The sequence below is a fragment of the Diplotaxodon limnothrissa genome, linkage group LG16 (assembly GCF_057381915.1).
Source record: "Diplotaxodon limnothrissa isolate DT_005_m linkage group LG16, D_limnothrissa_male_GT1.1, whole genome shotgun sequence".
NCBI classification, from domain to species: domain Eukaryota; kingdom Metazoa; phylum Chordata; class Actinopteri; order Cichliformes; family Cichlidae; genus Diplotaxodon; species Diplotaxodon limnothrissa.
The window spans coordinates 20,275,453-20,301,337 of record NC_140611.1 but is presented as its reverse complement, the minus strand read 5'-3'; the positions used below and the strand labels follow the sequence as shown (position 1 = coordinate 20,301,337).

The window sequence follows — 25,885 nt, the reverse complement described above, 5'->3', positions numbered from 1 at the left end:
AGCTATTATAAATATGTTCGTGTATGAGTTACACACGTAAAAAACGAACCAGGCGTTTCTTATTCCCACTGCTCACACACAGACGCACACAAACCACACGCCCTTTATGACAGCAGTCCGCGACTCTGGCAGTTCATTTGGCAAAAGCGCAGGAGCGCACCGCGCTCACCTCTCCTGGTGCGCACCAGCCCTCGATTAACGCGCGACGCTCACTGAGACACATCTACAGTAACCGAGAAGGAGTAAAAAATAAATAAAAGAAAGGACATTAATCTAGTTTTTTTGTTTTTACGTTTTTATTTTCTTTTGCAAATTGGGAAAAAGACAACTTATACCTCATTCAGTCAGTGTGATGGACAGTGGATGCAGAGTAGTGTTATCTGACACTTTAAAGGTTCGAATTCCTTTGAATTTTTTCCTAATATAATACGGCATCAACTTACGCTGCGAAAATTAAATCAGAATCATGGCTGACTACGTGAGAAATGAGACATCCATCAACCCAGAGTGCGTTTTAGCGCAGGTCGACGCGCTGAAGAACGGAGCGGGTAACGGGAGCTTGGAGGCAACAAACATCGCCTGCGGCAACGCGTCCACACTCCTCATACCTCCGCGTGCGAGGCAGAGAGGTGAGCGCGCACACACATAGCTCATCTTTTAATGAAATGTGCCACCATAATGTCTCTTTATTTAATTTTAACGCGCTATTATCTGCACTGAAGCATTGCATACGTCCGCAGACTGTATGCAATGTCCAACTTAAGTTTAATTTGTAGTATTGACTTCATTGGGATGTGATGGGACTGATGAGCTCTGATTTCAGAGAAACTAAAACGGATTGTTTTTGTTTTTCAAGTCCTTAAAACTACAACAGATACAATCTGTGCTTTTAACAACTTAAGGTAAAAGCATTCTGTGCTTAACATTTTACCTGGAGGTGACAAACTTTCTGTCAGTATACTTTTATATAAATGACAGATACCTGTACCCCTTTTATAAGACTTAAAACTGTAGTGCATTGTAGGCGATGATGATTGATTTGCCTCTCCCTCAATCATTCCCATAATTACACACGATCTTTTACACCTCCCAGTGGTAAGTAATTTCAAACTGAGGCTGAATTAGAACACTTCAAATTACAAGCCCACTGAGGGCACATCTAACAAGTACAGATCAATGTAAGGTGGCTTGTGTCTCCCGAGCCTGGCAGCAGATGTGTTTCATATATTATATGCAGCAAACTAAGATATTTTCTTTCCCCCACAACATGTCAATCACTCCTTCAAATCAGGCCGTTCTTTCTCTCTGGTTAATATTCTCACTGTATCTCATAACTGCACTTCATACTGATCTCAGATGATCATATAAATAGATCAAATTAAAGTGTCGGACCCAGTGCAGCTGCTGTCACCGTCATTTCTCACTCCATCACTCCCAAATTGATTGCTTCTCCACCTCTGTCAATCATTCTTCTCATCTCCTCTTTCTGCCCTTCTGTGTTTATCAGGCAGATTGAGTTGCATCACTGTCAGACTTTGAAAGAGTTACGTATGTTTTATGCAGATTGGTGACCTCAAGGAGCGTGCCGTGGACCACATGTAGTCTGCAGGGATTTAGTAAATTTATCCTTCCTCAATGGATGACATTTATTTTGATCAGTGAGATATCTCCAGTCCAGGCTCCGCCTGTTTGCCAAAGAGTGTTTTTTTGTATAAATCATTTGATATGTGTATAAGAGGAGAGGGTACACTAAAAGCCAAGCTATGATACTGCATGATTTACAGTAAGTTGTGAATGAAAGTTGCCATAAAAATGGAAAACACAAAGGGAAAGTGCTGTAAGTATTAAATTTGAGAATTTAATGCACATTTTCTGAAGACAAAAATATGACACAAAATTGTTGGAATAACCTGGTAACAAAAAAAGGGTTGCTCTGCAAAATGTCTATGTACATCCGCTGCTTTGTGAGCATTTCACCATGGATACTGGCATTCACCCCTGAGCGAGGCACAAAGTGGGAGCGAGTGCATGTCAAAGTAAGGCCAAACCTCTGCAAGCTCCAGGTGGAAACATGTTGCTCGACTGCAGACACCTTTCAAAATGGTTTCACACTCAACACAGTGCAGGTGTTGTTTCAGGTTTGAAAAAGAAAAAGAACAAAACAAAAAGCGAGAAAAAAAAGGTAAAAAAAAAAAAAAAAAAAAGACACCTACGTATTCTCTAAGGGCTTCAAGGCACATGGATTTACTTTTTTTTTTTTTTTTTTTTTTTTTTTTAAATGACATCAGAAACAGCAGTATGCGACATTACGTGATGGCAGAGCTTCAGTTCATCCTTTGTCATTTTTTTTTTTTTTTTTTTTTTAATAAATAGGACAGGGGGAATGAATGAGAGAAAGAGGGGGAGAGAAAGAAAGAAAACCAAAGGGGAGAAGAGACGGTGAGAAGGGGGGGGAAGAGAGAGAGAAAAAAAAAAAAAAAGAACTCCTGGGTCACCTGTATGGAGAAAAAAAAAAAAAAACAAACAAAAAAAAAACAAACAGAGGAGACAGCAAACAACAAAGAGCAACATAATAATAGAGAAAACAAAGCACCATCACAATAAACTAGCTAGCCATAGATATCAATATTTACTAAATAATAAACGATATTGTGCAGCACGCAAGATAGACAGCGCACAGTGTGCTTTGAGGCAGCAGCCAAGAAAGCTTTAGTCCGCGTCTGTGAATACCCATGTGTGCATACCTGTGTGGATCAGCATGCTTGCATTCCAAAGGTTTCTCCATGTAATGATCTGCTAGGGAGTGTGGGGGGGCCACAGCCCCGTCCTCCAGGGTGTGAAGCGGGTATGGAGGAGATCAAAACTCCAGACATCCAGAGGCCCCCAGAACACAAGAGACCATGGAAGACCAACAGAGGGGCAGCCGCGCCACTATTCCAGTAAGAGCTGAGGAGAGTCCCAGATGAGGGCTCGCCCAGCAGCCGCGGAGCAGAAGTCAGGGGGAGTTGCAGTGACGCGCCCGTGAGCTCCGCCGGCCCCCAGCTGCGCCTGAGTGACCGAGCCCCAGGCCGAGAGGCCGGGGGCACCCCACCTCCAAAGGGGGCCCGAGCGAGCCCCAGGCCCCAGGCCCCGACAAGCGGCCGCCAAGGAGTGAGCCGGTGTGTACCCGGACGCCCACCCCCAGACACAAAGAACCACCAACACACCGACACCTGAGGGAGTCCGCCACCGGCAGGGGAAGTGGTGGTGGGTGGAGATAGGCCTCCAAACCTTGGAGGGCCTGAGGTGTCCCCAGAGAGGTGGCGTCTGATACCCAACCTGACATATAGACACAGACATACAGGCACACACAGACACAAACATCCATTCCCACCCTCATGCTCTCATATGCACTCACTCCACACTCAACCAACGTGGAGACAGACATAAAGAGACGCTGTACACACAATCACACTCCCCAAGCGTACTCTACAAACCGGGTCTAGGTACCCTTGCCCCTGGAGGGGGGAATTGCACCCAGACCCAGGTGGTGTTACCCTTTTCCCTGCGGTGGGGAGAGGCAGACCACCCCGACTCCGCAGCAGCAGGGAGGCCCCACACCCCAGACCGCAGTCGGACGGCCAACTCCTCCTACTAGCCCTCCCGCTCCAGCAGGCCGCAGAGAATGGGGGTGGGAGAAGACTCCAAACCTCCCTCCACCCGCTCATTGTAGTGTTGATGCATATGTGTTCTAAGGTGCAATTAAAACCCAGGAGGGCATGGAGCTACCTGCCATGGAGCAGCAGGTAAGCGCATAGTCCCTCCTGCTAGCCCTCAATGACTAAGTGTATTTAAAATTGAGAGGTGGGCAACGACGTCAGGGGTGAGGTATACACCCTGATGGTAAATTGGACATGGATTTACATCATCGCTGTAGACTTCAGTTACTGTGGCTTCACAGGAAGCTTGTCACACGTTGCTTGGTTTTCATTAATAGAATCAATAAAAATCCTTATACTTTATCTAGGATACTGGAAATCTGGCGCATAATTTGTCACTCGAGCAGCAGGAGGCAATTTCTGGAGGGGATGATGAAAAATAATGAAAGAGGGGTCTGTTGTCAGTGCCAGGAGCAAACCACCATTTCAAATCTGTTTTCAGAAAGCAGTTTATGCAAAACAAAAGGTGTCTAGTAAACAAAAAAACCCCAAAGTAAAATGTACAAAAATGTAACCATTTTCCCTTTCATTTCTTCTTTTTCTCCCACCACTTCTCTCAGCGCTCCATCTACTGTCGCTCACACCCTCGCTTCTCACTCTGCCTGTGAGAGCTGAGGTGTTTAATACATGCCTGCGCTGTGCGACAAGCAGCAAACCTAATGTTCTGCATGCTGACCGCTGTGATGGGAGACTCTGTGGATTGCATGCTGTAGTCTGTCAGTCAGCAGTAAATGGGTTTGCTCGTTGCCGCGATCAACTGTTCGGTTGGGGGGTGGGGGTGGGTTGGGGGGGGTGTTGACTTAGTGACAAGGCTTAGGTGGCATTTACCCTGCTGGATTAGCCACTAGCTGTGACATTTACCAATACCTAGGTCTAACAGGAGACGAGCCAGCTTTCCTCTCACAGGCGCAGCGACACGAGGGTATACTGGGATTTAAAACGATGGGTGTTGCATATGTTTAAGAGACTGGTGAAATGCAGGGTTAGTAAATTATCTATAATATCCTGTGTAGCTACTGGTTGCAAGAAACATACGAAACCTTTAATATTCATTAATGAAATACAAACTCTTATACTTTTGTTCATAATTGAACATATTAAATAACAGGCTTACTTTACTTGTCAGTTGAATTGTTACAGATGATTTGTTAGCATCTGCTCTGCAGTGTTTAAACAGCACTTTAATGGCTGGTAAGTTGTTATTAATGACATGTTAGATATGCTGTCGCACATTATTTGCAAATTTGTTCTGCATTAAAAAAAAGCGTAACAATCAATGGTGTCCAATACGACCCACATCTTGCATCTCTGTGTGATCTGCCCAAATTCAGAGACGTATCTCTCTATTACATAGTGAAACAACATGTGCTGGCAATGGAGCCGAACAAGAAATAAATGACACATGATCTAAAGCACCATATCTGGCCTCTTTCGGATAATTGCAAGTAGAAAACCCCCAGCAGTTAAAACAAAGTGATTTTTCCTGCAGTCTGTAAACAGAGAGCAGACTGTGTGTCAGCGTCAGTGGCCAGACGTGGATGTGCTACAGGCTTCCCTTCTGTCATTTGGCTCTTTAAACTGAAAAGACTTTTGGTTTAGCTGGGTACAAACAAAGCCTTGCCAAATGGTCAGTGTTGGTTTCAGTAATAACTTCCTATCTATAGAGTAATTTCCTGCAACATTAACCATTACATGATATTTCTCTGCCTCACTGGCAGCTCTGGCCTCTGTGTTATGTTTGTGTCTGTCCGTATGTGTCTGATTTGATTTTTTTGTCCCCTATCTGGCCCATTCTGCTGTATAACAAGAAAACCAGACGCAAATTTTCAGGCCAGATTTTCAGGCCAGAATTCAAATATGCTGATAATTACAAACATTCAGACTAATAACTTCCTGAGGTCTAAGTTGTCATTTCTCATTTTATAAAATTGTTTTCTCAAATCTCCCAAGGGAAAAAAGAAAACAATCATTCTAAGAAAAAAAAATTCCACCCCCAATCACCCTATATTTTGCCTTTCTCTACAATATAGCGTAATGGCATGGTAATGTTAGCTTGGCTCAAAGCTCAGTATACAGTGGTGAAGTGATGACATTTTATAGTGTGAAGAAGTATTTGCCCCTTCCTGATTTCTTTCTCTTTTTTGTTTGCATATTTTTCACACTTAGATTTAGATGGTCAAACAAATGCAGTTTTTAATGCATGATTTCATGTATTACGGGAAAAAGCTGTTCATACTTACCTGGCGGGTATGAAGTAAACTAGAAATTCCTGCCTTATTTTTAAGGGTATAGCAGATGTCTTGGTCATGATTGCTAACTTAATGTTATGGAGCAGCTAGTGTATCTAAACTAAAAAAAAAAAAGCGACCAATAAAAAGCAGCATATTATTCCATGATCACGAGAAACTCAAGAACAGCTAAGAAAAAAAACTGTTGACATCTATCTGTGTGGAAAGGATTACAGGGCCATTTCTAAGGCTTTGAAACTCCAGTCAAACACAGTGAGAGACATTGTCCACAAATGGAGAAAACATGGAACAGTAGTGAACCTTCCCAGGAGTTTTCTAACAAACTACTCCAAAACTATATTGATGACTCATCCAGGAGATCACAAAAGAACCCAGAACAACAGGAAAGCTTGCCATGATTGATGTAACCAGGAATTTTACTCTCTACCAGAAAATCTCGTGTGACTGAATTAAAACAATTCGGGGGAAATAAAATGAGCAAAAATTCCTCCACATTGTCGTGAAAGACTCAGTGCCAGTTATTGCACTTTCTCCCAAGAGTGGCACAAGTTATCAAGTTTAGAAGGCAATTACTTTTTCACACAGGGCCAAACAGTTCTGGGTAAATCATCATTTAAACAATGCACTTTTAAATTCTTGTCTAAAGTCAAAATTTGATTGACAAATAAGTGATAAGTGCAATAAAGTAATGAATGAGGAAGCACTGTGTATCCGAAAAGACAGTGGACACATAACTGTAGATGTAAATTGTAACATTAAAGCTTTAGTGCTTTAATCTTTCTTAAGCACCAATTCTTTAGAAATTACTAATTTGTAGTAATTACTAATTCTAGTATAAAATTACATTAAGATGTTAGTTTCATTTTGGATCTGTTTTCTGAAAGAAACAGCGATGAGAAAGAAGGCAAAAGTAACCAGAAGGAAAAGAATGAATAAAATGTGCTTTGGGGGTTACCCTGCTCCCTCTCAACTACAATACAGTAGGTTAAAAAATTGTTTTTCAAAAGTCTGTGCAAAAACAGTTTCACCTTATCTTATCAACTACTATTTTGTTTCTTACCCTTATTTAAGATATTTTACCAACATCAATAACCCTATAGAGTAGATGTGTTAAATCAAGATGTGGGCCCATTTTCACAAGCGAAGATTTCACTGTATGAAAAATGCACAGACCGTACAGCCTGTTGTTGAAGTAAGCACTAGTCATCAAATTCTGAATCATCGTTCCACCCCCCCCCCCCCCCCTTTTTTTTTTATTACAGTCATAAATCACATCTGGCCAAGTATAATATACCTATAGCACCTCTACAGGGAAGGTTTACTGACTTGAGGAGTTCATTATGTGATTTTTCTTTTGTTTTACAAAAGCTCAACAATGCTTATATTTTTTTGTCATTTACTTTCCCTTACATAGTAATCATTGCCAAATAAATAAATGGCAAATAAGTAGCTTTGGTTCAGCATAACATAGCACCACTGAAGGAACGATGGGCTGGGAGGTCAGTTCCCTGATCATTAATGATGATGGTCACAGAATTGATCATCATCAGTTGATGTGAGATCAGGAACTGACCTCCCAGCCCATCGTTCCTTCAGTGGTGCTAGTTTCAGTCATTGTGCAAATGCACTGTTTATAAAATTGAGGAAACCTGCAGTCAGCTGAGACTGAAGAAGTCACTTGGATGAGTGACGAAACGTTTCTCCCACTGAAAACGCTACGACCAGATGAACAGAGTCAACCCTTTGGGCTATATATGAGTCTGTTTTGCAATATGTTCACAACCTTAAAAATAAGTTATTATCAGAAGTTCAAGTAACAATAATATTAATTTTAGCATTTAAACAGACTCATTGAGTACCGCATTTTCATTTTGCGGCACTAATCAGCCCAGCGACGCTGTGAAACAGAAGACTGCAGTATTAGGGTGCTCCCTTTGCAGACATGTTTTGGCCCGTGTGAGAGAAAGGTAAAATATTAAGAATGCCTCCATTCTACACTGATGAGCCAAGTAGCAGCTATTGCGAAGACTGTCCTGAAGGAACTGGTAAATGTGCTCAGGGAGTTATCAGCGAGCACACAGGAAAGCTAATTGGCTTTGATTAGGCAGAAGCCAGTGTAACATATTTCATTAAGCAAGAGAGGGTGAAAGAGAGATAGACAGTAATGAAGAAGAGTGTTGCTTCCTCTTTCTTGCCAATCATGTGTCTCCGTATTTCCATTCTGCTTTTGCGCCCTCAATGCAAATGTAACAATTTCAGTGGCTGCAGTTTGCATGTCTGTTATTAGCACACCAACCATATTAGAGCTTAATGCTTTTTATTTGCATAGGAGGAGTTTGTGAGACAGATGGTGGAGGCACATGTCATTAGATGTGTGTGTGTGTGTGTGCGTGTGTGTGTGTGTGTGTGTGTGTGTGTGAAAGGGAGAGACAGAGAGAGAGAGACCATATGACTCACTGGCATACTGTCTTTTTGCTGACCAAGCTAAGTGATACAAGAACATTTGAGTGAATGGGTGGTTTCAAGAGCACCAAATCAATTTGGTAAGACATGATTCTATTTTTATCCATGAACTATAAATATGCTCATATGCATTAGGAGCACCGAAGCAATTCCAATAATGTACCTCTTTAACTTCATGTCCGCTCTTGCGTATCCATGTTCAGATTTTGCAGCACAACCTGAACATTACGTCGCCTTCTGTTAAGCAGGCAGATAAGTGGAGCTCGGATTATCCCAGCCAGCTGTGCACAATACACATGTTTACATCCCAGGTGGATTACTAAAAGTCAATAAGAGTTAGGTTTGGGATTACTTCAAATAAATGTGGTTCTGGGTGTTTTTTTTATGTTGCGTTGTTAATCCTACTTTTTATATTGGAAGTCACTGATGTGATCCTTAAGGAATGTCCTTAAAGCAACGGAAATGTTAATCAATGCTGGCATTAGCTCCTGATTCTTAAATAAAACACTCAGTGCTCAAAACACAAGCACTAGGCTACCTTTTTTTTCTCATGCACTTTGGCAAATTAGGTGGGAGCCACATTGTCGTGTGTCTGGATGCTGATTTTTTTAATTTTTTACATTTTTTTAAACAGTAAAAGCTTTCTACTTTAACTGAGAGCAGAGGGGGAAAGAATCAATGGAGTATTAAAGCAGCAAAAGACTTCTGAAACTGAAACATTTAAAAGTCAAGTAGATTTAAATTAAAAACACAATGACCATAGCCTCACTAAAAAAGGGCACTGCAATGAGTGAAAAAAAGAATAATTAAAAACAAATTAAAACACAAAAAAAGAAGAAGACAGAAAGGGATATCAATAAATTTGGTGATTTCAAGGACACAGACACTCTTGATATATATTTGCAGACTTTAGTTAATCTAATTTACCGGTGCCTTTGAGGAACTGCGGTGGTATATTTTCAGGGGATTAAAGGCTTGAGTGTGTTTGACTGCACATGCCTCCACAACTGTGTCAGTGAAGTCCGGGCTTATGTGTGCGATGTGATTTGTGTCCTCAAGATTCAGCACACATGGGTACCTCCAATCCCCAGGATACAGACACAGTAGCTAACCTGTTTAAAAGAGTGTTGTGTCTAAGAAGGGAGGCGAGGTGAAGATAAGAGAGAATGCCGTTAACATGGACTTTACAGGATATGATCCAGTGAAGCTGCCAATGGCTGAGGGCACAGAGAGGCTTTAGGTAATCTTTTACATTTAACAGTATTTTTATGCAAGATTGAGACTGTAACTTTAGGATAGGAAAATAAAAAAACCTTCTAAATTTGTTAGAGGAACTTGGTTGAAATGGCACTGAAGGAATGAAAAGCAAATGATATTAACTGTTTCACACATAAATTGAATATTTTTCAGAGGTTGTTGCTGAGCTCCTGCAGCCTGGAGACTGCTATTCAATTTACAAAAATCATTTGAAAGGATGCGCTCGATAGTTTTAGTGTCGTTGTAATCCTGTAAGTATTATTTCATACTGACTTTTACCTGCTAACTTGAAAAAAAAAATGTAACTATCTGCCTGTCAGGGTTTATCATTTAAAAGGATGACATCATTTTAAGGTGTATGAACTTGCCTCGTATCATGGGTTTTATAACATGGGTTTTAGTGCTATCCAGATGTTCTCCAGATAAAGAGGGGAAGAGATTTGTTGGCTATTTGGGATGCAGCTGTTACAGGAAGTAATGAATCAGTGAACGTATTTTAAAAATCCACTTTGGGAATGTTTAAACCTGCCTATAGTAGGTGAGAGACCTGGAAAAACCTAGCGTGTGTTATCTGTTATGACTCTTTGTAGTTTTTTGTATTTGCATTATTTATTTTGTAGGGACCTGTCATTTCGTGGGATCTAAATCCCTCTTTTGGGAATACAAATCAAGTCCCATTCAAATAAACACAATCGAGATTTAAAACATGGTTTAAGTTCCTTGTTAGGATTCCAGCCTCCCCTACCACCACGCCTTGAACCCACTGCGCCACTCCTCTTCTGCAGTGGCACCGCTAACCACACCCCGCCACAATATCATCATCAAAATCGTGGATTAAAAAAAAAGAGGTTCCAATATAAAAGTTGTGTTACACCTCTGACTCCACAGATATTTGCCCCATACAGCCGTCAGGACAACCGGCAGCTGTAATCAAATTACAATAACATCTTCAGAGCTTATGATTTCACTTTCTCTTTTCTAAGCTCTTCCCTTTTTCTCTGTCTCTCTAAAAGCCAAGGTTAACACAGTCAGCTCCTCTCGACTTAAAAAGGGTCATTTATCTTGCCAGTGGTATCAGGAGAGAGTCCACTACCTTATGGGAGGATCCAGCTCACAGGATTTTTCATGAGGCAGCATGAAGTGAATTTTTACAGCAAAGTTTAAATATTTAAACTAATAAGAAGGTGCATCCAACTCTAGTCCTTTTTCCTAGCATAACTTTCTATAATTTTTATGCAGTTGCACCATTCTGACTTTTTCTCAGAATTCAGAAAAAGAAAAAAAAAAAAGACGTACCCACTTTTTTTCCCCCCAGTGGCCCTAATCCTCTTCTGTATTATCATCACCATCACTCTGTAGATACACAATTGTCTTCTATTGATTAAAACTTAAGGTTAAATCCATGTAACTTTTTGTTTCATTGCAATAATTTTTACGGTTATGCCAAAAGTGGGCCAAAAGAAACTAGGGAAGACAAGCTAAACAAAACCTAACCTTTGATTAGGTCAGAGTCCACAGTCCACAAAACAAAATGAGCAAAATTCACAAACTCTAGGAACAACAGGAAGCACACAAATGAGGCCAATCAGGCACACTGACAAAGGTAGAACAGGAGCTATACGCTGAGGGCAAATTGGGAAAATGTGAACAAGAGGGGAACAGAAAACAGAAGAACATAACCAAGGCAATAAACAGACACAAAGTAAATCTCAAAACAAAATACAAGAGATGCTGACGAATAGTGTCTCTTATATTTTGTGATCAATGATATGATCAATATTTTACGATTTTTAAGAGACCACTACTGGATGTAAAAACAAGGTCCCCTCTGTTGTTGCTGATGCTCTTGGACCACAACAATTTTTGGCCAACACAGTGTTTATAGACAGGAAACAGAGCAGTGCCACTCTGCAAATTTTCAGCTGGGGATAAATTGAACTGTCAGGACACTTTTCACACCATAACAGTTTGGACACAGTCACCGACACTGTAATGTCCTTCATTGTGGCCATGGCATATTGTCACTTAATAGCATCTAACATTTTACAAACAAACCAGCGCAGTTTAAAGGTAATAAAAACTGTGCAAAGCATTACAATATAATAATAATATTTTAACAGTAACAACTCCCAATTGTACTGCTGTTGGCTGCACAATCAGACGTTCCACCTTTAAGAGACAAATCCTAGCAGATAAGACCCTGCTCACTCATTGACTTTTACAACTTAATAAACACAGCGAGAATTAGACAGCTTTATGAAGCTAAAAAGTGAAGAGTACACCACTGAATGAAAACAGACTAACACTTTAGCACGCTAATATTCCCTGTGTTCTTCTTCTTTTTGTTACCAGATGAAGACCACACACTTCGGATCCTGCTCTATTCGCTGATCTTCTTCCTGAGTGTATTCGGAAACCTGCTGATCATTGTTGTTCTAACGGTCAACAAGCGCATGCGCACCGTGACCAACACCTTCTTGCTGTCTCTTGCCGTCAGTGACCTGATGATGGCCATCTTCTGCATGCCCTTCAACCTCATCCCCAGCATCCTTAAGGACTTTATCTTTGGAGCTGCCATGTGCAAGATAGTCACCTACCTCATGGGTGAGAGAAAGGGGGTGTAGTGATTTCAGATATTTGGAAGCTACCTTTTTACATTTTAGGAACATTTTAGTTTCTTAAATTTTCTTAGCTAAGCTTATTGGAGAGATACAATTAATTTCATTTTAATCTATCTGTACCATAAATTTTAGGTTTCCCTATGGTAAAGACATATATAGACATACATTGTAAATATAGCTGTGTTTTACAGAACGATAATGTACGTACAAATGTCCTTGGTACAATGTTGGTGATAATCTTTTTAGCTGATACAGAAGAACTGCTATGAAGTGCTGTATAAATCTGATTCAGTTGAATTTTAAGCAGCACAGTCGCACATCGGTGGTTTGCAATAAGATGAGAGGTCAGACACCTTCTGATGGAGGTTAAAAGTATCTCTACCAATGGGAATTTCTTCAGGGCGCCTGTATGGGCTTTTCTGTGAACAGTGTTAAAGTTCAAGCTTGTGGTGAGGATAGCAAATCATCAAAAGCCATTTTAATGCCATGAAACTAAAGAATGTGAAGCAACTTTCAGTAACTTTGCTCCAAATTTCTGCAAATATCTGCAAATTTAGAGTTCACTCCAGACTAATGGGAGTCACTTTCCATCTCATATTTACAAGAACAACATTTAAAATCAGTATTAATGATATATGAATTATATAAATGAATACACAATATATATATTAATAATGTATGAAATCTAAATCAGCGACAGTAGGTTACAGATAATTACAAAGCTAAAGATGCTGTCATTTGTTAGCAAGCAGTGTGTAAATATTACATTTTAGTTCAATTCAAATCTATGTTTATGGCACCAAATCACAATACAGTCACCTCAAGGCATTTAATAATGTAAGGTAAAGACCTTATAATAATGAAAAATGAAAAGGAAAACCCCCAAGAATGATGACAGTGGGAAGGAAAAACTCCCTTTTAACAGGAAGAATACTGGAGCAGAACCAGGCTCAAGGAGGGGCGGCTAAAGGATGAGGATGAATAAAAGAACATCATTTTCTCCAATTATGGCATTTACTATAGGCAACATTCATGCTTGCCTGGACACTTTTCTTAATTCTTTCCTCATCAGACATTTGTCTGCAGATTATAAAGAGATACATTTTTCAGTTCACTACGGAATTACTTTTCTGGCTTTTGGTAAATTAGTTGGGCTCTGAGGGGAGTTGTTAATGGTGATCGAGTTATCTGTAAAGGATATTGGGTCAGTCATCATTTACAGTTAAGGGCCCACAGATTTGGAATACTTTGCAACCAGAAATAGAAAAAACAAAAACAAACAAATTAACTGTATTTAAAAAGTTTAACGCAAAGGCAAAAATAATGGCTTAAACAAAAGAAAATCTATAATCATGTATCATGTAATCATTGATTATGTATCATTTTTCAAAAGCAAAAATCTTTTTGTCTGATGCAAGCTGATTTGGCATCATTTGCTATTTTAAATCTAAGCAATTACATTTCGAGTTTGACTGCAAAGCTAAGTCAATTTTACCTGGAAAACAATTAACTTGGCTTATTAGAAAATGGTGGCACGGTGGTTAGCACTGTTGCCGCACAGCAAGAAGGTCCTGAGTTCAATTCCAACATCAGGCCGAGGTCTTTCTGTGTGGAGTTTGCATGTTCTCCCCGTGTTTGCATGGGTTCCCTCCGGGTACTCCGGCTTCCTCCCACTGTCCAAAGACATGCAGCTTGAGGGGATAGGTTAATTGGAAAATCCAAATTGCCATTGTGTGAATGGTGTGAATGTGCGAGTGAATGTGAGTGCGAATGGTTGTCTGTCCCTGTGTGTTGGCCCTGCGACAGACTGGCGACCTGTCCAGGGTGTACCCCGCCTCTCGCCCTATGACAGCTGGGATAGGCTCCAGCGCCCCCCGCGACCCTGAAAAGGATAAGCGGAAGCGAATGGATGGATGGATATTAGAAAATGAAACAATCATCAGTGGCAGCTGGTGGTTTCATACTAAATGAAGACACCATTCAGATGCACTGACTATAGTGTTCCTGTTGCTTTCTAATCCTGTACTTCACTTAACCTTAATAAAATCTGTGAAAACAATGGGGAGCAATAGCAGACAGAGGGTTAGGATCTCTCACCTTTTGACCTTCAGCTTATACAAGTGGCACGTATTCTCACTTGTTTGTAACAAGGATGACGTGCCCCTAACCCGCTCAGTCTGAAGCCTTTTTTTGACATTCCCACCTATGCACCATCCCTCACTTCATAAACAGCTCAACAGCTGTGAGGCTAGAGCTTTCTACAGACAAGAGACACTTGAGAGCTTCTTTAAAAATTCAAAAAACAAGTCTTCATAAACCCAGACTGAAAAAAAAAAAAAACCTGGAGCACAAACGCGCAATTTTACATCTTTAAAGATAAAATGTGATGATGAAATATCAAGATTAGACTGGGGCTACTGACCCTGAATTCTCAACTGTGTCTCCACCAAATTGGTTGCTACATAGAGTAAATGAAGCACAATTTAATGAGTGAATGTGCCGCCCTTGGCAACCATTGAAAAATTGCGTTTGCACAAATAGCAGAAACATATTTGTCCACGGAGTGGAAAGAGTTAAGCATAATGTTTAAGTATATATTTTCTACAGAATGGCCTCTTAAAATAATTTGAAGGGGGAATGAGATGGAGGTAAGCTTTAGTCTTTAATTCAGTGTGTAATATGGTTGCTTATTTCATTTAAGTAGTTAATTAATGTACTGTAACGCAGATACCTGGAAAAGGAGAGGACATAACATTTTTATGTTAACAACATAAGAAATTCCAATGCAATTATTGATATTCAAATATGTCAAAAAAAATAAAGCAAACAAGAACAGGAGGGCTTTTGTGCCCAGAATTATTTGAGAACTGAAGAGAAAAGAAGGCTCATGTAAAGCTTATGAAGGCAGCCATCATTAAGGTGCACTGAAGAAAAGGACCCTAAGGGGAGACTATTGGTGGATTGTCTCCTGCTTCCTTGGGGGATGCTCTAAAGCTTCCTTCGTATATAACCATAGTGCACCTAAGGGTCTCTTGCTCCCTCTCTCTGACACACACACACACACACACACACACACACACACACACACACACACACACACACACACACACACACACACACACACACACACACACACACTCAGTCTGTATTGTGTATTCTTGCTGAAGACCTGGATAAGAGAGGTGAAGAGTAATTTCCCGTCTTGCCCTGTCACTACAGGGATGGCAGATCAAATCTGTGGCTCAGGCCAGCATGATTTCCTCCACCACATGATTCAGATAACTGTCTCCACCTCACACTATATTCATTTGCAAACACGTCTCCACCGACTGCAGCTTTTTGTTATGATTGCAGATAATAGCCTACTTGCTTTGTGTTATTTTTTTTATTATGGGTCCAAACTCTTTTTTGGCACTGAGCAGTAATAAAGGTTTATACAGTACAATAAAAGATGTCATTAGATACAAGATAGCAAGAACACAGTATTTTACCTGCTTACTTTTTTGTTTGTTTTCCAACAGGCATATCCGTGAGCATCTCCACTTTTAGCCTGGTTGCCATAGCAATTGAGCGCTATAGCGCCATCTGTAACCCCCTGAAGTCACGGGTATGGCAGACCCGTTCGCACGCCTATCGGGTGATTGCTGCCACGTGGGTGCTGGCCTTGATCATTATGATCCCCTATCCGATCATCAGTCACCTGGAGTCGTTTCCGCGCCGTGACAACACTACAGCACACCGGTGTCGCCACAAGTGGCCTGTCACAACTGCGGAGCAGACCTGGTGCGTGTCTTGGTTCACTTTGGTAACATAAATCATGAGTGCTATGTTCAAAATAATACTCTTCACCCATCACCAGGGTCAAGGGTGTAATTTCCAGGGGCATTAGGGGCTTATGACCCCCCCCCAATAGTCAGACCCAACCAATATAACCCCCTCAATAAAATTATGAATAATCTTGCATAAATAGGCTGTTGATTTTCTTTACTCGTTTCAGGTATCACCAGCAAAATAGTTGCATGTTTACTCATCTGGGAATTTACCCAGATTTATTTATTTATTTAGACAGAGATCATGACACCCCCCCCCCCCCCCCCCCCCCCCCCCCCAATGTTCAGCACAAAGTTACGCCGATGACCAGGGTTATTATAGTTTGCGTTGCAACTTGCCTGGTTAGGCATTGATTGATGTGTTACAACACTGTGAGTCTGTATTTATTAAAATACCTGTACTAATTTTTGCAAATCTTAACACAGAGGCATGTACACTATGCAATACAAAATAGCTAAAATATAATTAAAAAGACTAAAACTAGCACTGGCACTATTAAAAACTAAGCTACAACTAAACATTTTCAAACTAAATGAAGTTACAATGAATTAAAAATAGATTATTAGATACATTACACAAAATAAACAGTTCTCGGAATAATTTGTTTTCTTATTCTAAAATTATGAGAAAAAAAATTGGCAGAAATTTCCTTTAATGGCCCGTAATCTGTAACATGCAATGCCAGTGCAAAGTGAATGAGATCTGAGATAAAGTGCTCTGAACTTCCAGGTAAGCAAATGAGAGAATAAGATCTGATTGACATATGACCTGATCGTAAATACATTAGAGGGGTTACCTAGGCAACAGGAACCTGGAAGCAACCACCTTTAAGCTTCAAAGTGAAACATGACGAATGAATCGCTTCCACTGTGGATGCAGCTTACCCCTTACCCTCAACCCTTATCAACTTGGTAAACTCAGTAAAGAAAGTTTTTCACACAAATCTTCAGTTCTATGAAAAACTTAGCACACACCTTGAAAAACGAGTTTTAATATCAAAAACTTCGTTTCTGCACTTATATTACTTTCGGATAACTCTGTAATGTGACGTAAAAAGCTTCTCTCCCCCCCAGACAGGCTGTTATAGATTTGCTGGTGAGCTTGGGATCACGGTCATGTTGCATGACCCAATTTCAACCAAGCTTTAGCTGTCAGACAGATGGCCTCACATTTGATTCTAGAATACTTTAGTATACAGAGCAGTTCATGGTCAATTCAATGACCGCAAGATACCCAGTTCCCGTGGCTGTGCAGCATGACACTGAGATGTTTGTGCTGATATGTTGCATTTGGTTTTTGCCAAATGTAGCAAAAATCTTCACGTTAGTTTTGTCTGTGCAAAGGGCATTGCTCCAGAAGTCCATGCCACAATATTCTTGATTGTTCTACAGCACGGGTCCCCAACTCCAGGCCTCAAGGGCCGGTGTCCTGCAGTATTTAGATGTGTCCTTGATCCAACACAGCTCATTCAAATGGCTAAATTACCTCCTCAACATGTCTTGCAGTTCTCCAGAGGTCTGGTAATGAATTAATCATTTGATTCAGGTGTATAGACCCAGGGTGAGATCCAAAACCTGCAGGACACCGGCCCTCGAGGCCTGGAGTTGGGGCCCCTGTTCTACAGTCTAACCTTAGGGGTGGTGGTTTGCTGGGAAGTCCATTGTGGCATTGTGTTAGCACACGTCTGAATGCTCCAGAACAGCAAACTGGCAAATGTTCTGTTTTGTCAGTTTGCAACATTTTTTTTCTGCTGGCGACTTATTTATTTTTCCTCATAACAATAAAGCCTTTGTATCCATGTGTATATATGTGTGTATATGAGCTATGTATCAAGTGCCCATAGTATCCACACATTCTCTTGCCAAGTTTGATTCCAGCTGGAGATACAAATCCCCTTTGGGATTGTGACAGGAGGGACATAAAACTCTGCCAAATCAATTATGTGAAGCAACACCTTGTAATAAGTGAATTACATACCACACCAAGTACACCTGCAGCACCAAGACCCATCATTGCAGTGTTTTATGAAAAGTTCTGATTTACTGATTAATACAAGATTTTATTTGCTATGGCTAGGGTAATTGTAGAAGTTGATGTCTTCTTTTACTACTGTGACATTTGTTTTAAGTTGTATTTATAACAAATTCTAATTCTTACCTAATGAGCTAGTGCGGGAGAAAAATAAGAAGAGACTACAAAGAGATCAAAATCAGTGTCTCTTGTGTAGACCATTTTATTTGTTATACTTTTCATTTCTTTAACATTATGGTGAGGTAATATATTTATTGTATGCATATTTGATAAAAAATATAAGAAAAACAACAACAAAACATATCTGAAAAGTCATTAATGCTCTGAAATTTAGAGAAGGATGTCTCCTGGATTAACGAACATAGACACCATGAGTGGATATGGTACGCAGTCACACAGTGGAAGTTGTTTTAACTCAGGATGGTCTAATATACCATGAAATTTCAGTCATGCTACATAGCCTTAATTTAGTCAGGCATTAAATTAACTCCATGCAACAATATTTTTGGCAACTATAAGACTGAAGATTAAAAGTTCCTATTTCTTCATAGGAAATATGTTTGAACATTTTACTCGTATTATAAACACACATTTCCAGCTATATTTTTACTTCATCATCAAGCCCGCTGTCGGACCATCCTTCCTTCTTTACTTTCACAACACTTGCAATCACAAAGTGATTTTTAATGTAATAAACTTTAGATGAACTGTGTGTGTTTATGAGTGGTGTGTGTGTCTCTGTGTCCTTTCAGTAAGCCACTCTGTGTTGAAATATCTCATTCACTTCCATGTTTGGACCTGGAGCCTGTTTTAACTATGTCTGTTCAATGTTTATGTGGAACCATTAGGACAGGTGAAGACAACATAGCGTGCTTCAGTGTGTTTTTGTTATGAATTATGATAAAACAGGCTTTGGATGTAATTTCAGGCGACCATGTGATTATCTTTGTGTGCTCATTATTTTTGTTTTTGTATTTGTGTCTGATTTGTCATGTTTGTATTTCATTTTCTCTTCTGGGTATAAATTCTGCTCCCACTGTCTCTGATGTATTATCATAACATTTGACCCACAGAGCGAAGCAGCTGCAGCAGCAGAGCTGGTATTGTTTTCACCTTGTGAATCTTTCACTGAGCGCTAGATCCCATTTCATTTGATTTTCAATTTATGTAGCAAATGGCCTCAAAACATCCAGTCCACATAAAAAGATTATACTTTTTAAAGCGTATCTATGTCTTTTCTGTGTGTCTCAATGAAAACTATAATCCTGTCTCACTGTGTGTGTCTACAATGGTGAACGTATTTGTATAAACCTCTGGAATATTAATGTGCAGTCGTCCCTCGGTGGTATGTGTTTCTTCATGAAATGGCTGATTAGATGAGTACCTTGGGAATTGTTAAAAATGGAAAGGTCATTGGTCTAATCTCCACTTGAGACATTATCTCATCAGTCTCCCTGCAAGACTTTTATTATTATTATTATTATTTTATTTAGACACACAATACTGTGTGTCTCAAGCCTGATTTCTTTATATTTTGCTGGGGAAATGAGAAATAGCTGCAGTGATTGATTGAAACATGACCAAACATACATGGGAATACAGCACATAAGGAAAAAACAGAGTTTGCACAATTCTAATGAGCTTAGAAACAAACATTTTACTTTCTTTTCATTTCTATAAGTAGTCTTCAGTCTCCAGGCTTTGTGAGGGACATTCCAAAACTGCGCAAGTTTTCAACTAATATCTTTGGCAATCACCTTGTTGGTGCCAAACTTCTAATTTATGCCTGTCAAACTGTGCTAACGTTGGCATTTTTCATACATTCAACCAAATAAATGGGAACAAATTATATGCTTTTGCAACACGGCTGCTTGTAACAAAGGCCTAAAGATATAATTTAAAATGGGGTTTTTTTTGCTCATGGTCTGTTATGTGTAGCCACAACATTCGTTCATTCTTTGAGTTACATTCCTTTTCATAGGTAGGTATTTGCTGGCTTAACAAAAAGAAAGAACAGAAGAAAGAAAGAGATTCATTAAGTACCAAAGACAAACTCTGAAAGACCTTCAGAAAGCCTGGAGAACTAATCCTCAAGAGACCACTTAAAAAAATCCTTGGAAAGAAGGATTTTTTTCCATCAGTGTTCAGATTTTGCCAACAGGAAAACATCCCTGTTTTGTTAAATTCACTCACTGTAACATTTGCAGGTGTGTAATTGAGAGCCGCCTTCAACCTGAGTGTGGCGCGACCCATTAGCAGACACCGCTCATGTAATAATGCTGTATATGTACAACTGCTATGAATTTTGTTCCAGAACTACTGTCTTTACTTGTTTCCATTTTTATCCAAGTTGTGTTTTTATTTCTGGTCCAGGCAACAAGCTTGTTGGATGTTAAAATGCTCAAATGCAATGCTTTGCTGTGACCCAACAAACCAACAGGCAAACATACAAAGCACGTGATGAATGCGTTACTCATAAGATATATACAGACTGCAACTCAGTACACGGAGTTCACGTGTTATTGTTTTTTTTTTGTCCACTGTGGTTGGATTTTTAAACTTCTCGTCTCTCTTTTAGGTACATTCTGCTGTTGCTTGTACTGTTTGCCATTCCAGGCGTGATGATGATCGTGGCCTACGGTTTGATCTCGAGAGAACTTTATCGAGGCATCCAGTTTGAAATGGGCCATAAAAAAGATTCTTCAGGTGAGGCCATTTACACTACAGTACTTATAGAAAACATAAAAGAAAACATAAAGAAAATAGTAAGTTTGAATTAATGTTCCAGAAAGCCATGTGGTTCCAAGAAAACAACAATAAAAAACAGAGAAAACTACAACATTTAAATCGGAATCAGAAACAGAGAAGGTTTATTAATCTCAGTTGTCATAACAGCATGCACACGACATACGGCATAGCTATCATATAAAATGAGGCAAATGTGTATAAATGTAAATACATAAATATAAAAAGGACACGCATATTAACACTTATGTTTTGGAGAAAAAGAGCAGCAATTCAATACATGGACAGGTGAATCAATGTGCCATAACAATAATTTTACTTGTATTCATACTTTTTACACTTTTAAACTGAATCGCAAAAATATTCATCGAAATGATTTGTTAAAGGAAGTAAAAAACGTCTTCATATTAAATGTTTATATAGAACTTTTGTTGGTCCTGTATTTCAGTTCATCTGTGTGTGTAGCTCCAGTATACAGAGAGTATACTTAGTATTTTCACTAAACAGTTAAAAGCACAAAATAGTCGAATAGACGATGGACTCCGAAAACAAACACAAAGTAGATGTTTTTTTTAGTACATTGACATTTTATGAGTAATTCAATTGAGTTTTTTATATGATATAAATTCAATTCAATTCAATTTTATTTATATAGCGCCAAATCACAACAAAAGTCGCCTCAAGGCGCTTCATAGATACAGAGAAAAACCCAACAATCATATGACCCCCTATGAGCAAGCACTTTGGCGACAGTGGGAAGGAAAAACTCCCTTTTAACAGGAAGAAACCTCCGGCAGAACCAGGCTCAGGGAGGGGCGGCCATCTGCTGCGACCGGTTGGGGTGAGAGAAGGAAGACAGGATAAAAGACATGCTGTGGAAGAGAGACAGAGGTTAATAACAGATATGATTCAGTGCAGAGAGGTCTATTAATACATAGTGAGTGAGAAAGGTGACTGGAAAGGAAAAACTCAATGCATCATGGGAATCCCCCGGCAGCCTAAGTCTATTGCAGCATAACTAAGGGAGGATTCAGGATCACCTGGTCCAGCCCTAACTATATGCTTTAGCAAAAAGGAAAGTTTTAAGCCTAATCTTGAAAGTAGAGATAGTGTCTGTCTCCCGAATCCAAACTGGAAGCTGGTTCCACAGAAGAGGGGCCTGAAAACTGAAGGCTCTGCCTCCCATTCTACTTTTAAATACTCTAGGAACAACAAGTAGGCCTGCAGAGCGAGAGCGAAGTGCTCTAATAGGGTGATATGGTACTACAAGGTCATTAAGATAAGATGGGGCCTGATTATTTAAGACCTTGTATGTGAGGAGCAGGATTTTGAATTCAATTCTGGATTTAACAGGAAGCCAATGAAGGGAAGCCAAAACAGGAGAAATATGCTCTCTCTTTCTAGTCCCTGTCAGGACTCTTGCTGCAGCATTTTGGATTAGTTGAAGGCTTGATGAGTCAGATCAGTCAGTGCTCTCTAATTGACTTTACTCTTGTTTTGATTTCACTGTTGAATGAAACTCTCTGTTACTGAATGCCACAATTCTTATCAGCTCATACCAAACAAGTTCGAACCTTACATTTTTTTTCTACAGGGTTTGTGTGAATTATGAGGATTTTTACAAGAATTTCATTAGTGCTACAATTGATATAGTGTGCGCAGGCTAAGTGAAACATAACCTTTTATCGGAATACAAACTCGTGTCTGGGGTGATAGCAGCACCGACTGTCCTTGCTGATGCTCCATTAGAGGATGGATTGGCTGGCAGCTGCAGGCATGGACATTACCATCTGTTTGCTCTCAGAGAGAAAGAGATTGTACAAATATAAAAAGAGTTTTTGGAGGAAAACAATATGGATTAAAAACAAACAGGGGAGGAGAAGAGATTGAAAAATTGCATCTTACCTCACAGACTGCAAAACTGCCTCTATGAAATGTGTTTAATAATCCAGCAGGTGCTTTACAATACCAGATCTTGTTTGTATGTGGTACCTTGAGGCTTTTAATTCTGAATCCTCTTTTATTATTTCTTTATAGAGGAAAAGCAAGGTTTTCAAATTGCTTTATTGAATTGTAATACCCCCATAGGCTAGTAAGAATTACTTGCTAATATTCCATCTATGAAGGCAAGAAGTTGCTCTTTAAATGACTCCAAAATAACCTTACACAGGAGTCAGTCAGCTGGCTGCAGGATAAAAGATGATTTCCCAGAATAAACTATTCTTAATGCGATGGCAGAATCACTCTGATATCAAGACCCTTTATGTTTAACAACGCTGACTTGTAGAAAATGTATTCCTTCACAATTAAATTGATTTTCAAATTTTAGTTTTAATGCAGTCGGTGATTGGAATCATTTGGACACACAAAGCCATGGGTTTGTATTCAGAAAAAAACTGTTTGGTTGAGGTTATTAAATGATTTTTAAAAAAATGTAAACAAGCACTTTTTATTTCAGGTATTTGCAAACTCGTTCTTCTCTAAATGGAAACAACATTTTTCCCTAAAATTAATCAAGTGCTGTAAATGTCTGAAAGTTTAATAATGCCGAAGGCATCACAAGTGGATACAGCACTCCATTATAGGATGTTTGTGACTTTATTGCTTTTTTCATTATGTTGATGTAATTTCCTTCCAACGACGTGGCAATTTAGTTTCATAGGATAAAACATTATAAGGTGCAGAGGTGTCGTTAAATGATTTAAAGCATGCCAGAAGAAGGCCCCGACATGAAGTACAGACAGATGGATTCTTAAAGTAATACACAGTTTTATGTCTATATTTTCATTGCTACTGAGTGTGCAATCATTTGGAATAATACCTATATCCAGTATTTTTATTGTTTTAATTATGTTCTGTATTTTTGTTTTGTTCCAGTGGTTTGGCATCAGTTCACTTAAACCTTCAAGTAGTGTCTGTCCTTTATGTCTTTGTGTTTTGAATTTTAATTTGCCTCTGATATAATCCAGACCCATCCCCAAAGGGCACAAAAGGCATAAAGTATCACAAAGCAGGAGCACCGCTCAAACATTAGAGGATGAGGTTTTAAAGAACTTGGCTGAGAATTTGTTTTTATTGCATTTAATTAACACCAAAATACTCTCTCTTTCACCCTGTTTGTCATTTCAGACGTAAATGGCCTGACCTCTACTGTGTCTGCTGGCAGCGATGATGGAGACGGTTGCTATGTGACTGCAGTCCAGCGGCCGCACACGATGGAGATGTCTGCAATGGCTGCATCAGGCAGGGCGATCAAGGCAGAGAGGCCACGCAGCAACACATCAGAAGCCAAGCTAGAGGCCAAAAAACGAGTCATTCGCATGTTGGTGGTGATTGTTGTCCTGTTCTTTGTCTGTTGGATGCCACTGTACTGTGTCAACACCTGGCGGGCTTTTGATGAAAGCTCTGCCACACAGACGCTCTCAGGGGCCCCCATCGCTTTTATCCATTTGTTGTGCTACACCTCCGCCTGCGTCAACCCGATTATTTACTGCTTCATGAACACACGCTTCCGCAAAGCTCTGCTCGCCACGTTCTCATGTTGCATTGCGCCTTGCCATCGGCGTCGTCATCGTGGGCTTCGGGACAATGAGGAGGACGCTATGGCAACAGGTGCGTCCATGTCCAAGTTTAGTTACACTACTGTCAGCACTATGGGAACCTGTTGAGGGAAATGGATTCACAACAATTCAAAAAAGACAGCTACAGAGGCAACACGAGACCCAACATCCCCCCAGCTTTTTGTTTTTAACACGTGCTCATAGGGACATTCATGTGAAGTGAAAAAATATGCCATGTGATGTAGCAGCATAGAAGCTTCATTTATGACTGTGAATAAAATTATATATCGATTATCTTAAGAAACCCAGTCTTAAGTGTGAATACCTCCATGGTTGGCTACATGATATGTGAGACAGTCTTTATAACTAAATAGTAATTATGTAGCTATAACAACAAACCCATGATTTGCTATGTAACTTTAAAACTGTGTTTGATGTTTTGCAGTCAGTTGCTGGTTGTCTGTGTTAATGCTGATAATACATTTGCCTTGTGGACAAAGTGCCTGCTTCTAAACTGAATGGCCTTCATTGTCATTGTAAATATATACAAGGAAACTGAGATGTTACTCTGTGGTGCAACGTAAAAAAAAAACCTAAAATACAGGATTATAACTAAGACGTACAATAAAATCTAGGATAAATAAAGGTCTAAAAACCTGTATAAAATATACAAATCTGTATGTACATTAATAAATGAAGTGCGGGTGCAGAGGAGCCAGATGGGTGGCACACTTTTATTATTTTTTCTCATTTGATTTTTATTGCATGAGAGAAGAAACTGAGCTAAAAGCCTGCGTGAGTGAAGTCCTTGATGATGTTGGCAACTCTGCTCAGGTAGCATGAATGGGCAATGTCCTCCAGACGGGAGAGGGGGCACCCAGTGATTTTCTCTGGAGTACTTTCATATCTGCAGCCTGCATACCACGCCGACATGCAGTATGTTACCAGCCTCTCATTTGTTGCCCAGTAGGCCACCATCAGCATCCTGTCCTTACATTTTACGGTCCTCAGATATGAAGACCTCCAGAAACTTGAATGTTTGTGCCCTTTCCACATGAAGAGAGTTTTATAGTTTGCTGACTAGAATGTCTCTAATTATGATATCAAATGCAGAGCTACAGTCACATAGCTCCCTCGGTGTTCTGGGTGGTTTATTGCTGTGTGGATTGCTATGGCAATTGCCTCTTCTGAGGATCTCTTAGCTTTGTAAGCATGTGGATCAGGTGTGGGAGAGGGGCGGCTTTTAATGTGATGCTTGGCAAGCTTCTTGAAGCATTTCATAATCACAGCCATACAGTAAGTGCAATGGATCTACAGTGGGGCAAAAAAGTATTTAGTCAGCCACCTATTGTGCAAGTTCCCCCACCTAAAATGATGACAGAGGTCAGTAATTTGCACCAGAGGTACACTTCAACTGTGAGAGACAGAAT

General features: G+C 39.9%; 1 protein-coding gene across 1 annotated transcript; it reads left to right on the top strand.

The window, feature by feature from the left end:
* Positions 1-466: 466 nt before the first annotated feature.
* On the top strand, positions 467-24,563 carry cckbrb (cholecystokinin B receptor b). Its single transcript, XM_085374199.1, has 5 exons — positions 467-629; positions 12,020-12,271; positions 15,810-16,071; positions 20,729-20,856; positions 24,025-24,563. Exons 1-5 carry the CDS (start codon positions 467-469, stop codon positions 24,561-24,563), a joined length of 1,344 nt encoding a protein of 447 aa, XP_085230325.1.
* The last annotated feature ends 1,322 nt before the right edge of the window (positions 24,564-25,885 follow it).